A 13,915-nucleotide genomic window follows, 5' to 3' on the forward strand; every position below is an offset into this window, starting at 1 on the left:
TAAAGTTGGCCTTTGATCTCTATATGCACACACATGTAGACACGCATACACACACACACAAAAGCATGCATATGCACACATACAAATGTGCTGGAATATCAAATGTAACTAAGCAAATAATTAATTGAAAGGTAATATGATTTTAAATTAACCATCTCAACAAGCCTAGAATGTATAGATTAAAGAGATTTATTTTTCATACTGTTTGTGGTACTCAAAGGATAACTAATTGCAAAATCATTTTCTTCATTTTATGGGTAGTAAAAATGAGCCATGAAAAAATGTCTGTAAGAAAAAAAAATTTAAAAATCGAAGCTCATCAAGCAGAACACTCACTGATTTTTAGTTAAAAAAAAATACATCATACTCTTCAGAAAAGAATCCCTGTGACAGCAACATGTCCAGCGAATCTCAAGTTGTAAGGCTGGTGACATGTGTTCATTTTGGGTACACCTGTGGCAATAGGCTCCACATCTGGGTCACATCCTGAAGATGCCAAAGTCAGTCCTCTCGATGGGCGCATTGAGGGCTGCACTGATGCTGAGCCCCAGAACCAGCCTGGTGTCCACGGGGTCAATAATCCCATCATCCCACAGCCTGTGGAAAGATGAAAAGGGTCACTGTGAACGTGCCATCAAACCACCGTCCCTCCATGCCATGCCCAGAATCACCCTGAGGACCAACCACAGTACACAGCACCTGTGTATAGGAATGGCCAATAGAAGTCATGTTTGAGAGCGTGAACAGAAGAAAGAATATCAGTGCTCCCTGGGCTGCCATGTGGAGCCACGTGGAGCTTTAGGAAAGACTCCATGCTTCTTTGCTCCCCACAGAAACGCAGTAATCACCTCCATCCGCTGCATTATTAGCATGGAGAACCCCATAAACCCAGATAAAAATTTCAACCCAGTGAAATCACTGCTAGAGGCGGACGACCTGAAGCTCTTAGCAAGCCGGCGATCACTGTGTAAGTCTCACTGCATTTTATTAGTAAAATAAGCAACTTAAAATACGTCTTTATTTTTTGCTACAATAGAAAAAAAATAACCCTTAAATTGCTTTGAAGAGAAACTCTGAAGTAGAGATTTTAATCTGTTCTCCCTGACATCTTCAAATGTATATATATTTATATTATATAACATGAATGAGAATTGACAGGTTTTTTTTTTTTTTTTTTTTTTTTTTTAGTTATTTGCTCAGTTTTGTAAGAGACAGGTCTCAATCTGTAAGCCAACTCTGCCTGGAACCCGTGGTGATCCTCCTGCCTCAGCCTTCTGCAGATGTGAACCCCTTTGCCAAATAAGGAATGCCTGTTCTTTCGGGGTTAATTATAGTAAATGTCAGTTTTGCCTTCTTTATTCAAAGTGCTTCGAGCATCTGGACGTCACATCAATTATTAAACAGGTTTCACAGTGGCAGACAGGAGTCACATCTTTGCTCATAAAACATTCATCACCAGGACCCTAAAGTACCAATCAACAGGATGTTGTTCTTGGAACTGTGAACAGGTAGACTGATTATCCCTCGGGAGCCCATGAGCAACAGAATCCCCTAAGAAATGCTGGAAGGGCTTGTTAGCGACAGCCATCAAAGGCTGTCCAAGAAAGAGGGTCAATCCTGGGTGCAGCGTGTGAGCAGCTGTCCGTGTGCCACAAAGGATTCAGGGGACAGGAGCCGGGGCTGAGAACTCGAGCACTAGCAGGTGCGGGGTGTGAGCCCCAGAACCAGAGGCAATGAAACAGAGGTTCCAGTAACAGGAGATACTCCAGAAAGCTGCCTTCTACCGTGTTCAAGCCTATGCAGGCCAGGGAATGATCTTAAGATGGGGTTTATCAAACCCCCCAAAAAAGCTAGCTTGTGAATCTTTTCTTCTTTAGGAATTACTAGAGAAACCTTCCTGTCTTCTAACATTTATGTGTAAAGATCCATCTATCCAGCCATGCTTACTCAGATCTTGAATGTGGCCCATTAACAAGCATTAACATTAGTATAACAATAATAAAGGATTTGATTTTTCCCAAGAGATGGCTCATCTTAGGCATAAAGAAAAAAAAAAAAAAAAAAACACAAAAAAAACCTAAATTCACGGTTCATCTAAAATTCTCCATTTCCAAAGTTGAATATTTTAACTGTCCCTGAGCATTTCAGCCAAAACCTCATTCATGTGGAGAACTTGTCAGTGAGCTTACATATTTGCTTTGTATTTATTTTAAATCTCTCCCATGGTTCTCTGGAAGTCCTCTGCCTCTAGTGGCTGCTATTACTGAATGTCTGTTTGCATCAGGCCAAAGTGAGGTACAATTTTGTTGCTCAAAGCAAAGATTATAAAGTCATTTGTTGTTAATTAAATGAACCAATGACCCGCCCACAATACAACTGTAAATCTGTATAGGGGGGCCACAGTCAGCACAACGACAAATAGGAATTTTGAAAATTCACAAATGTGCCACTGGGTTCAACCCCACCCCAGCACTGCCTACTGTGGTGGTGACACAGAGGTATGAATCCTGGGACTCCAGAGGTACGGCGATCAGGAGTTCAAGGCCATCCTTAAACTTAGCTAGTCCTCGGCCAGTGTGAACTATAATGAGACCCAGCTGCCAAACAACAAAAATCGAATGCTATTATCTGAACTCAAACTGATGATCAATATGCTCCCGTCTTTACACCCTACCGCCAAGAGCAACACTGGGGAGGGATTCCACGACTGAGATGAATTCTAACCTTCTTATTTTCTTCTCTCCAGCTCATCCTCACTGGTAAAGGGCACGATCCAAGGCATAACCTAATTTCAAAAGCCACCTTATTTATTCTTTTCTCTATCTGCCCAAGGGAAGAAAGAAGGCATGGCTTAGATTTGTCTTCATAACACTGAACAGTACAGCTATTGGAAAAACCATTTGAAAGCACATACCAAGTAGTCTCCAGCTGGGGCAGGCAGGGACAATTTATGACCTCATTACGATTATGCTTCAAAGAAAACAAACAGCCAGTAGCAGCCGTGGCAATGGATGTGATTACTTGGCACTGACATGTGGGCCCTGCCTGTGACTAATCACCTTCCAAGTGTGCAAGCACACTTGTCAAGCAGTGTCAATATGTGATCGACCAACCAATCTCATGCTTAAAATAGGGGAGCAGCCAAACAGTCAGAAGAAGGGGGCCACACAGAAATCTGTGTGCTTAGGTAAAGATTAGGATCAACTCCTGAACGTGTAACTCCCCAGGATTAGAACTCTTGTCCTCCACTGCTCCCATAGTCAGCCTCTAACTACAGGGCCACACCACGTTATGGATACGCTAAGTAGCGTGGGATGTGGGAGCAAAGGAGGAGGAGCTACAGCGCTAGGAAGCCTGGGAGGAGGATGGCAGTTTAGCATCAACAAACGGTCATATAAAAGTAACTTTTTGTCTTTCTATATAGCCTAGGCTGGCCTCAAACCTCACTCCTCCTGCCACAGCTGTGCACCATCACACCTAGCCAGACACTACATTTGTCTCCTATGAAGTCAGTCATTCCGAGAGCTCAGGTGTCTGTGAAGCTGAGACTGAGGGGCTGAGAGAAGCCCTGTTCCCACCTTGCACTGGAGTAGTAAGGGTTCCCTTCCTCTTCGAACCTCTTAATGATGGGCTCTTTCAAAGCTGCCTCCTCTGCACTGGAGAACTGAAAGAAAAGAGACGTAAGTCAGCTTCACTGGGCCTGATTTCTCTAGCTAGCCTCGGAAAGACACACCCTGGGAACAATTACGGCGCAACCTGACATTTGCACAGGGTTAGATTGCAAAGGACTTTTTAACATACTTGGCCTTGCCTGGGACTCGGGTATCAAAGACAAGACGCTGAGGCTGTGTACCCAAGGGTACAGTGTACATATCACTGTATTCCGGCAGGATACAAAAGGAGATGTGAGTCACACCACAGAACTAAAGAGCCTTCCACAATCTCCAGTTAAAAGGTAGAGAAGGTCATATACAGTGGTACACGCCCTCCACCCTAGCTCTGTATAGGAGAATCTATTTTCAGTTCTGAAGCATTCCAGAGCTGCTGATACAGGGTTGCACTTGCCTAGCCTTTGGGAGACCTTGGCTTCAATCCCCAGTACCGAAATAAGTAAGTAGATAATCAGGTACACTAGAAACAAATGACTTACTTCAAGTCAACCTTACCCTCTCCCATGTACATACACGGTCATAACCACAGGAGGGAGAAACACAGACACATTTGCATATATGAAAAGGGGGTGATTTAAATATCTACATAACAAATGAACCAAAGGATGGTTACTTAACAAAGGGTTACTTTTAACCCTTAACAAGGGTTTTTTTTTTTTCTTTTTCCCAACACACCTTGAAAAAAAACATCAGATAGACTCACTCTATCACCTACGCTGCCGACAGCATCTCCTTCCGCCCTCCTCCACATAGATACAGGGCCAAACTACAGTTTTGCTGCAGTACCAGCTGGTAGTAAATCTAAAACACCATCCTAATTGTACAGAGCGCCTGCTGCCAGCAGAGACAAAGAGGCAGGCCGAGGAGACAGTCAGTGGCTAAAAGCTCTTGCATGGGAATCTGAGATCAGATTCCTAGGATCCATGTAAAAACTGGACACATGGCACGAAGTGTAATCCCAGAGCCGGCCTGGGGAGATGGGAAACGGAGACGGGAGAGTCCCTGGAAGCTCACAAGAGAGCTCGCCTAGTGTACTCAACAGAGAAACAACAAAGAGGCCTTGCTTCAGATCAGGTGGAAGGTGAGGACCAGGGGCAGAGGTTGCCCTCTGACACCCACGCAACACCGTTCAGTGGCATTCTCACACCTGAGTGTGCACACACAGAGAGAAGGAAGTGGAAGACACAAGGTCTGTAGATCCCGTGGCTGAACACATGATCTCTGCTGGCAGAGCAGAGCAGAGCAGCGTCACGCCGAGGAGGTATCCATGCCATCTGTCCTGGGACAAGACAACGGGGCACATAAGCTGCCTCAGAATCACTCGGCTGACATCTCAGGACCTGGTGCTCACACAGAGCCCGCAAATGCCGTAAGTAACATTCGTAGAGTTTCCAAAGAGTCTCTGAGACACAAGGAATCCATCTTAAGAGCAGCCATCCCGGCTGGCCTTTCAGCAGCACGTTTCCCCTCTTTTCTGTCCACTTTTCCATAGTTACACTCTCAGAGAATACTAATGCTGCTCACTTCTCAGAGGCGACTGACTCTCTCTCAAGGGACCCTTAATAACAGTGTAAAACAGAAACAGAAAACAAAGTTCTGCCGCTTTGGGCCAAAAAGGAGTAAGTTGGATTTCCTTAGATCTCACTAACAGCAAAAGAGTAAGAACCCAGCGTGTCTGTTGGCCTGCTTAAGGCCCAGGAGTGGCACCTCACAACCCTTCCCACGGACACACAGGTGGCTTGGGTGCTCTGTTCCTGTGCTGCAGGGACTTGCAGGTGACAGTCAAACCCATATGAGACAAAGGAGTCCCTTACCTGCTTCCCCTCACGTGCTTTCTGGTCTCTTGCCACAGTGGCTAACACAGTGGCTGCCTGCTCTCCCCCCATCACTGAGATGCGGGCATTTGGCCACATGTAGAGAAATCTCGGACTGGAAGAGAAAAGGGAATCATCAGATGCACACAGTACAATTAGGCACGGTGGCAAAAGCCGGGGAACAGATTAAAGTATAAACAGTTGAGGGTGCCTAATGTCATTTTATACCCCAAGCCTGGGAGAAAGTGATAACTTATTTGTGTTTCGTTTGTCGTCATGACTCTCTGTAGCCTGAGCTGGCCTCAGATCTGCTGTGTCGCAAGGCTGGCTTTGAACTCCCGACTCTCCTGCCTCCCCCCCCCCGCCCCCCCCGCTAAGGGCTAGAATTGCAGGTGTGTGCTACCACTGCTGGGATTTACATGGCCATTTGTAACTTCACTTGGAGAGCATTTCTTTCTTCCGAAGAAAATGGTGGACACTACCCACCTGTATGCTCGGCCGCACATCCCATAGTTTCCAGCCCCATACGAGCCTCCAATTATGACAGTTATCTTAGGCACTTTGGCACAGGCTACTGCAGCTACCATCTTGGCACCATCCTTGGCAATCCCTTCGGCTTCATAGTCTCTACCAACCATGAATCCTAGGAGAACAGAAACACGGCCTTAAGCAATGGATGTGCATGCGTCAATTCCACCAAGGTACCATCAAACCATAGCTTAAATTAACTTTACCATAAATCTTCTCATTCTAACAGAATAGTTCCACGGGGAGTACATACCCCAAAGTGTGCTTCAAAGGACTACAATAAACATCTTTCTTTACCTGCTAGAGAGAAGGTTCAGTGGTTAAGAGCAACTGCCTGCTCTTCCAGAAGTCCTGAGTTCAAATCCCAGCAACCACATGGTGGCTCACAACCATCTGTAATGAGATCTGATGCCCTCTTCTGGCCTGCAGGTATATATGCAAGTAGAATGCTGTATATACAATAAATCTTTTTAAAAAAGAAACTAAAACCTCTCTTCATTATTTGTTTGTTTGTTTGTTTGGTATAGTTTTCTCTGTGTAAGTCTTGGCTGTCTTGGAACTCATTCTGTAGACAAGATGGCCTCAAACTCATGGAGATCCACCTGCCTCTGCCTCCTGAATGATGAAATGAAAGGCATTTGCCACCACCGCCAGCACTGCGAGCTCTTTTTAGATGTCCTTAAAATACTTTGTTTCAACACACAGAGATCTTTGAGCAACAGAAGGAAACAATCTGTTCTCCAGGAGAGCGTCACAAGACAGAGGCTTGATGGGAAGACTGTGACATTGCCACAGGAGAGGTGCCACCCAGCAAGCTGGCCTGGAAGTCACATCCACTGACCTGGTTTAAAATAGGACTCTTCATTTCACAGCACTGCTTAAAATTTTGATGAAATCAAGATTAATGTTTCATGGAAATGGCAAGTCCTGCCAGGGGCTCGACAGCAAGATTTTTTTTAAAAAAAGTGTTTCTTTGTAATTACAGGAGTCCTCTGTTTCCTCAAGCCCCAACTCTGAGGAACTCACTCTTCTGCTCTAATGTGCTTTCTATGACTGGGGCATACCTATCTCTTACTTGAGAACCACAAAATCATGTTTCAGTTCCCCATCCCCACTGAGGCTCTGGGGGAAGCATTTCTTTCCCCCACATATGCAGACATGCTCGTCTGACTGACTCTGTTCCTGGTTGGCAAATCTCCAGTACCGTGTCATCCAATTCAGTCCAGCAATCCTGTGGAGGAGTTGGACATGCTGGGGCACCAAGGGAACACACCAGGGGCCTTTGCCTTTGCTGCTGAGGTCTCCAGAATATTCTATCATACCTGCCCTCAAGAAACAACTCTTTTCAAGCCCTCACCTGACCAACTCTACAGACGTTCTGCCTCCAAAAGAAAAAGAGCCACTTTGTCTGCTTTTCTCAAACCCTCCTCCTTACCATGCTAACACACACACACACACACACACACACACACACAGAGAGAGAGAGAGAGAGAGAGAGAGAGAGAGAGAGAGAGAGAGAGGGAGCAACATACAGACAAAAATCCTTTATTCTTGATTCTTCTTTCCATATACTATTAACTCTATAGGAAAAAAAAAGAAAAAAAAAGAAAGAAAGAAAGAAAGAAAACCAAAAACCAAAACAGAGTGATAGTATTCTTTCCTGAGATCTTCCCACTCTTGAGAGGTCTTAGTATCCCTTTAAAAACAATCTGCACTACAAAAAAAAAAAAAAAAAAAAAAAAAAAAAAAAAAAAAAAAAAAAAATGGAGAGGAAAAGGGGGAGAAAGCAGAGTGGCTTAAAGACTATCCTGAGCTTTTGCTTCTCCCATAGCTTTAACCATCCTTTCTTCATTCTGATGAAACTCACACTTTCATACCCAGCTAAGATATCTCTCTTAGCCCAAGATTTATTCAGTGGCACATTGTACTCCCATACACCAATGCCTCACAGGTCCCTCATATGCAATTTTGCAAAGCAAAACTCAGCCTCTGACCCCAAAACAGTGTAAACGAACCAAAACAAGATGAAAATGAGAAAATGTCTAAGCAAATGTTTAACTTCATAATGGTGAGTCACAGTCAGAAATGAGGTTCCTAGCATCGGTAAACTTCAGAGACTTTTCCATCTGTTCTTACACAAGCTACGATGTAGGAACCTCTCAGGTCACTATCCGGAACTAATTCCTCTCAAAATTTATCAAGGGCTGAGGGTGTGGTCATCGAGAGAGAGCCTCTGTCTAGTGTGCTTAAGGCCCTGGGTTCTACCTCTAATACTGGAAAAACAAAATAACAATAACTACTACACACACACACACACACACTCACCACACAGTGAGTTTCCTCCTCCAAGAAACCTACCTGAGCTCAACAACTACTTAAAAGCCTCTGTTGGTAGGTGGGGTGGTGCATGTCTTTAGTCCTAGAACACAGAAGGCAGAGGGTAAAGGCAGATTTTTGAGAGTTTAGGGCCAGCCTGGTCTAGTTAGTGTGTTTAAGGCCAGCTAAGGTAATACAATGAAACCCAATTTTTTTAAAAAAAGGAAGTCTATCTTCCAAGGAATGGAAGTTTCCTGGTAGACTGAGATATGTATCTACATCAACACAATGCAGCAAACAAAATGGTAGAGCAGAAAACATCTAAAGACTACAGCAGGAGGTCTTCACGATCAGCCTACTCCTACTTCACAATCAGGACCACCTATGGAAGGTGAAGTTCAGAGGCATAAAGTTCACGATAGTCAATAGTTGCAGGTCATTCTATGGGGTTAAAATGCAAATGCTCAGGGTTCAGTGCAAACATATATTTTCAAAATACATTACTTCAAGACTGGGCAGATGGCTTAGTCAGTAAAGTGCTCACCCTGATTGTCACCTTAGCACCACACAAAACACCAGGTAACATGGTGTACTCCCAGTGCTGGGAAGACAGAAAGATCTTAAGGGATCATTGGCCAATCTAGTCTAATAAATGAGCTGCACCCCAGTAAGAGACCCTGTCTCAAAAAATAGTGGACAGCTCCTAAGGAATAATATCTAAAAATAATATCTAAAGTTGGCCACTGGCCTCTAATACACACACACACACACACACACACACACACACACACACACACACACACACACACACACACACACGAATAGATAGATAATTGATTGGTATTGTTTCAGATAGGATTAAGTGTACAGTAGAAAGTAGGGATGCTCATAGCATGTGCTTGGGATCATTAGGATACTGAGACAGTAAGTAAGTGACTGGTAGATATGAGCAATAGTCAGGAGGAGCCATGTGAGAGTTTGTAATACACAAAGTTCATAGACTGCTTCATGTAGAACACCTAAGACAATCTAGACTGCTCAGTATTCACAAAGGAAACATTCTGCATCAACACGTGAGCTGCAGGGGACAGTGTGACTCTGGACCAAATATGGTGGCCTCACCGGTGATGTTCTGGAGAAACAGCAGGGGAATATTTCTTTGGCAGCACAGCTGGACAAAGTGAGCACCCTGTAAACACAACATAAAAACGGCTGTACGTTAAAAAACAAATGAACTCCTACCGAACCCACACTTCCAGGCAGAGGTAAGAGAGCACAGCCCCTGCCGGGCCAGTCTGACCTCCTGTTTACTGTAACACTTCAGCGCTGTCCTGTCACCAGGACAGGAGTGACATGGGTCTGCACTTCACTGCTTTTCCTAATTGTCTGTGCGATCCTGGCCACGTGGCTGAGGGACAGCTGCTGGGTCAGGGATGAAATCGATGACTTCTATTACCTTTCTATTCTCATTTGCCCAGGTGAGTGGCAGGAATCTGCCCCCATCCTCCAGGTCTCCTCTTTAGGAAGGGCAGAACGCAAGCCCTCTGTGGTATCAAGGCTGACATCTGGGTGACCGTCTGAAACACCTTCAGGACCCAATACTATATTAAAATAGATCTTTCTCACTGACACAATTCAAATAAAAATTTTAGATTAGGTCAATGTTACTATTCTTTCCCTATCTTATTTATCTTTCCCGAGTGTTTTCTTCTGTTCTTGCAAATTCCATTACCACTTCTAGAAAGGTCCTGGCAAACACAACATTGCAAGGTAATTGTTCATCCTCTGTAGAAAAATGTTTATAGAAATAAGGAAACCATGGAGACCTTTGGGGCTTATTTCAATAAAGGAAATGTCAGACTGGAGCCAAACATAACTTCTCTAGGGCTTACCTATGCCAAGCCAGCAGACAAACCAGATTGTCTGCCTAACTCCAGCCTAATATTTACTCTATGGGAAAGTATACACTACATACTCTGTGTGTGTGTGTGTGTGTGTGTGTGTGTGTGTGTGTGTGTGTGTGTGTGTTTTAAGACAGGGTATTTCTATGTAGTCCTGGCTAACCTAAAATTCTCCATGTAGACCAGGCTGGCCTCAACTCACAAACATTTTCCTGTCTCTGCTTCCCAAGTAGTAAAATTAGAAACAGGTGCCACCACACCCAGCTTTATATACACAGACGTATGCATGTATACACATGTATGTATTATTTAAGGTGCTCTTAGGGACATTTAATATCTTTAAAAAACACTACAAACTATTAAACGAAAATTGGTAAAACTTCTATATATGGCAAAAGTCATTAAAAAAAACTAAAGAAAACAGTATACTGCTTTAAGAGTATTAAAGGTCCTTTGTAACACGATTATGGGTATAGCCCAGGCTAGCCTGGAACTACCTTCCTTTCTCAGCCTCCCAAGTGCTAGGCCTACAGGAGTAAAATTTGATTTTTTTTTTTTTTTGAGTCTGTTTTCAATTTTCTAACTAAGTTGGGAGAACTAAATATGTATAGCAGGATACAAAAGTCAAGTTTTATTGCTAAAACATTTCTTTAAGGACAAATTTATCTTCAATTAGCCTAATTAGAGCTTAACAGCCTGATCCTCTATCAGTAGGGGTACTGCTTTGTTCACTGAGAAGGAAAGACTGAGGCGTTTTTTGTTACAATGTTTTACCAAAGTGCATTTCCACAAGCTTAGGTGAATTTAAAACAGCATGTGAAATCAAGTCCTGAGCTCGGGGCTCTAGGGAATCTCCCTAGTCACTCTGCAACTGTACTAACCTAGTATCTGCCCTTTACCGAAATAACGTTCAAAGGATGACTGGAGAGGCCACATCTTGGAACCACCAACCAAGGGCCTATAGAATGAGACACTCTCAGGGCAGGAATTCCCTGCCTTCTCACACTTCCAGGTAAGCAATTATAATTCCAGCCTCTCATGGGGTTCTTCCTAAATCACTCAATAGACTTTAATAGTGCTCCACCCAGCTCCTCACATCATGTAAACCACCGTAGAAACCAGTCCAACACCAGCACCGTGCACAAGGGCACAAACAGCTTTCTGCTTCCAACACCAGCACCCTTGCACAAGCACACACAGTGTTGTGCTTGCTAAGAGACCCAGGTAATACTATAAAACTCTCATACATTTTCATCTACTACATGGCCTTCAAAATTAATTATACTAAACCATAAAATCTTAATGCATTTAACGGTACTTGCCTTTTTTGCAGACTCGGAAAACAAAACTCCATTGTTTCCAATGATGCCAACGGGGTACCCAAATATTCGAGCAAAACCTCAAAAGAAAATGAAAATATTCTAAGAGCTACGTTTTCCAGAGGGCTGTCCATTTTCAACAGGGACATACTGCACATTCGTTAATTTGAGATGAAATCGTAAGTAAATGGAAATAGAGGTGTTCTATGAAATAAAAACCCTTCTGGTTTTTTGTTCCTAAAGGTACTATGTTTGCTGTTTGTCCTGTTTATGCTTCTTGAAAGCCCATGGTCTATGTAATGCCATCTATATTTACTTAGTTTGACTGAGTGATTCATACAGAATATACACTTAGCATACATGTGAGTGTCCCATCTCCCAGTGTACCAAAGACCAGGGTGTCGTGAAGTACTTCTTTTTAAAGTTTAAAATATCTCAAACTTGGGCTGGAGAGATGGCTCAGTGGTTAAGAGCACTGACTGTTCTTTCAGAGGTCCTGAGTTCAATTCCCAGCAACCACATGGTGGCTCACAACCATCCGTAATAGGATCTGATGTTGTCTTCTGGCATACAGGTATACATGTAAGATAGAATATATACATACATATATGTTTGTGTGTGTAATAAATTGATAAATGTTTTTAAAATTATAAGAAAATTTCACTTTTTTTCCATTTTTAAATTTTAATTTTTTATTAGATACTCTCTGTATTTACATCTGAAATGTTATCCTCTTCACCCACCCTGTTCCTATTTCCCCTCCTCCTCTACTGTCTTCACGAAGGTGCACCCTCTCCCAATCACCCTCTCTATGTCAGTGCCTTGGCATTCCCCTACAGTGGGAAAATGTGCCCTCACTGGACCAAAGGCCTCTTCTCACATTGATGCCAGACACAGCTATCCTCTGCTACATATATTTGTCCTAAATGCTGTATCTCTAGCAACAACACTTCCAGAAGGACCTCAAACCACACACACACACACACACACACACACACGGAAAAAACCCAGCCTGTCATTTTGAGAGGCAGATGCTTAAGATGATTTCAGAAGAGACCAATTATTATGCAAACCAGAAGAACTTGGTTTGAGAAAAATTCTTTCTTCTTTCAACAAACCTGGGTCCTACTAGAAGCAAGTGCCAAGTGCTCAGATGTCAAGAACTCACTGGCTATGACTAGATACGGAGTCAAAGGCTTCTACAAAAGCCCCACACCTAGATTCAGCCACTAGGTTCCAGTGCGCAGCTAGGCTGCCCAGCACAAACCAGGTCCTCCAAGAATCACACAAGGAAAATGAAAAAAAAAAAGTGTGTTGGCATACAAACTGAGTCAGAATGCTGAATTTTGAATGATATGCTTCTGCTCTTTACTTCTAGTCTTTTTGGATTTTATTTTATTTTATTGCCACCACTTTTTAATATATGATAGAACATGCTCTGAGGGTCATATAGGATTCTCTGTGTTTCTCAAGGCTAATTATCCCAGCCATAGGCCTATGTATGATAAACAGCCCAAGTGTATTGGCCCTTAAGAAGCCACTTGTAAGAGGTCTGTGTAGTGATCCACCCTTAGTCCTGCCCTACCCACGAAGGGATAGAAATCTAGCACATGATGCTACCCACTTTTTAACCACTTACAGCTCAGCCCTCCCAACATTCTGAAGGGGCAGGAGTGGACATCAAGGCACAGCCAGGCTGAGTAGGGCACATATTCCCATGTGTCCTCTCAATCAAGAAAAGGCCTTTACTAATTATCTGACTCAAACAGTAAGGCAGTATATGTCGTAGAAATCTCCTAGGCGTATAAACAAGTGTGCAGAAGAAACTTTAGGAAGCTTGCACAAACACCCAAGCCTCTGACACCCGGCTCCACTTGCCTTTCAGGCCCCCTACTCATCTCTCTCTCCCCTGACCCCATCCTTACATGAATTCCGGTACAATGATGCAGGGACACAGGAGTGCCACGGTTTTTTAGCAGGTGCTAGGCAAACACTTAGAAGGAGACGACAGAGACAGCCCATCCATCTTAGAGGAAGCAGAGTCTCCCTGGATTATTTTAAACTGCTACACAGTGAGGGCTACATCCCGCACTGCTGGCAGACAAATCCTGCCTATATATCAAACAAAAAGCCCTTAATCACTTAACACCTAAAGAGAAAACCATAAATTCCCCTTCCAGCATGAACCACCATCTTACTCATAAATTGAGATAGGAGGAATTGCCAAGAACCTGTCTTAAGCCTCCATGGACACTGCAGTTTGGATTTTTTGTAGCTGCTCTTCTCATCTATAAAGTTTTGCTCAGAATAAATACTGTATTTTCAGGCTTTTTACAGTCTAACAAAATTCACAAAATTTGTTCTGC

At 43.4% G+C, this 13,915-nt stretch overlaps 1 protein-coding gene across 1 annotated transcript in view; it reads right to left on the reverse strand.

Annotated features, from left to right (window-relative positions):
• Window positions 1–200: 200 nt before the first annotated feature.
• MCCC2 (methylcrotonyl-CoA carboxylase subunit 2) overlaps window positions 201–13,915 on the reverse strand; it is a 65,101-nt gene continuing 51,386 nt past the window's right edge. The window contains exons 12-17 of the mRNA XM_080925034.1: window positions 11,553–11,629; window positions 9,452–9,518; window positions 5,972–6,128; window positions 5,486–5,600; window positions 3,579–3,664; window positions 201–597 (exon numbers count right to left, since the gene is read on the reverse strand). Of these exons, the coding sequence (XP_080781160.1) occupies window positions 480–597; window positions 3,579–3,664; window positions 5,486–5,600; window positions 5,972–6,128; window positions 9,452–9,518; window positions 11,553–11,629 (620 nt within the window). The 3' untranslated portion in view covers window positions 201–479. The remainder of the gene's footprint in view (window positions 598–3,578; window positions 3,665–5,485; window positions 5,601–5,971; window positions 6,129–9,451; window positions 9,519–11,552; window positions 11,630–13,915) is intronic.

Source organism: Micromys minutus (genome assembly GCF_963924665.1).
Source record: "Micromys minutus genome assembly, chromosome: 11".
NCBI lineage: Eukaryota > Metazoa > Chordata > Mammalia > Rodentia > Muridae > Micromys > Micromys minutus.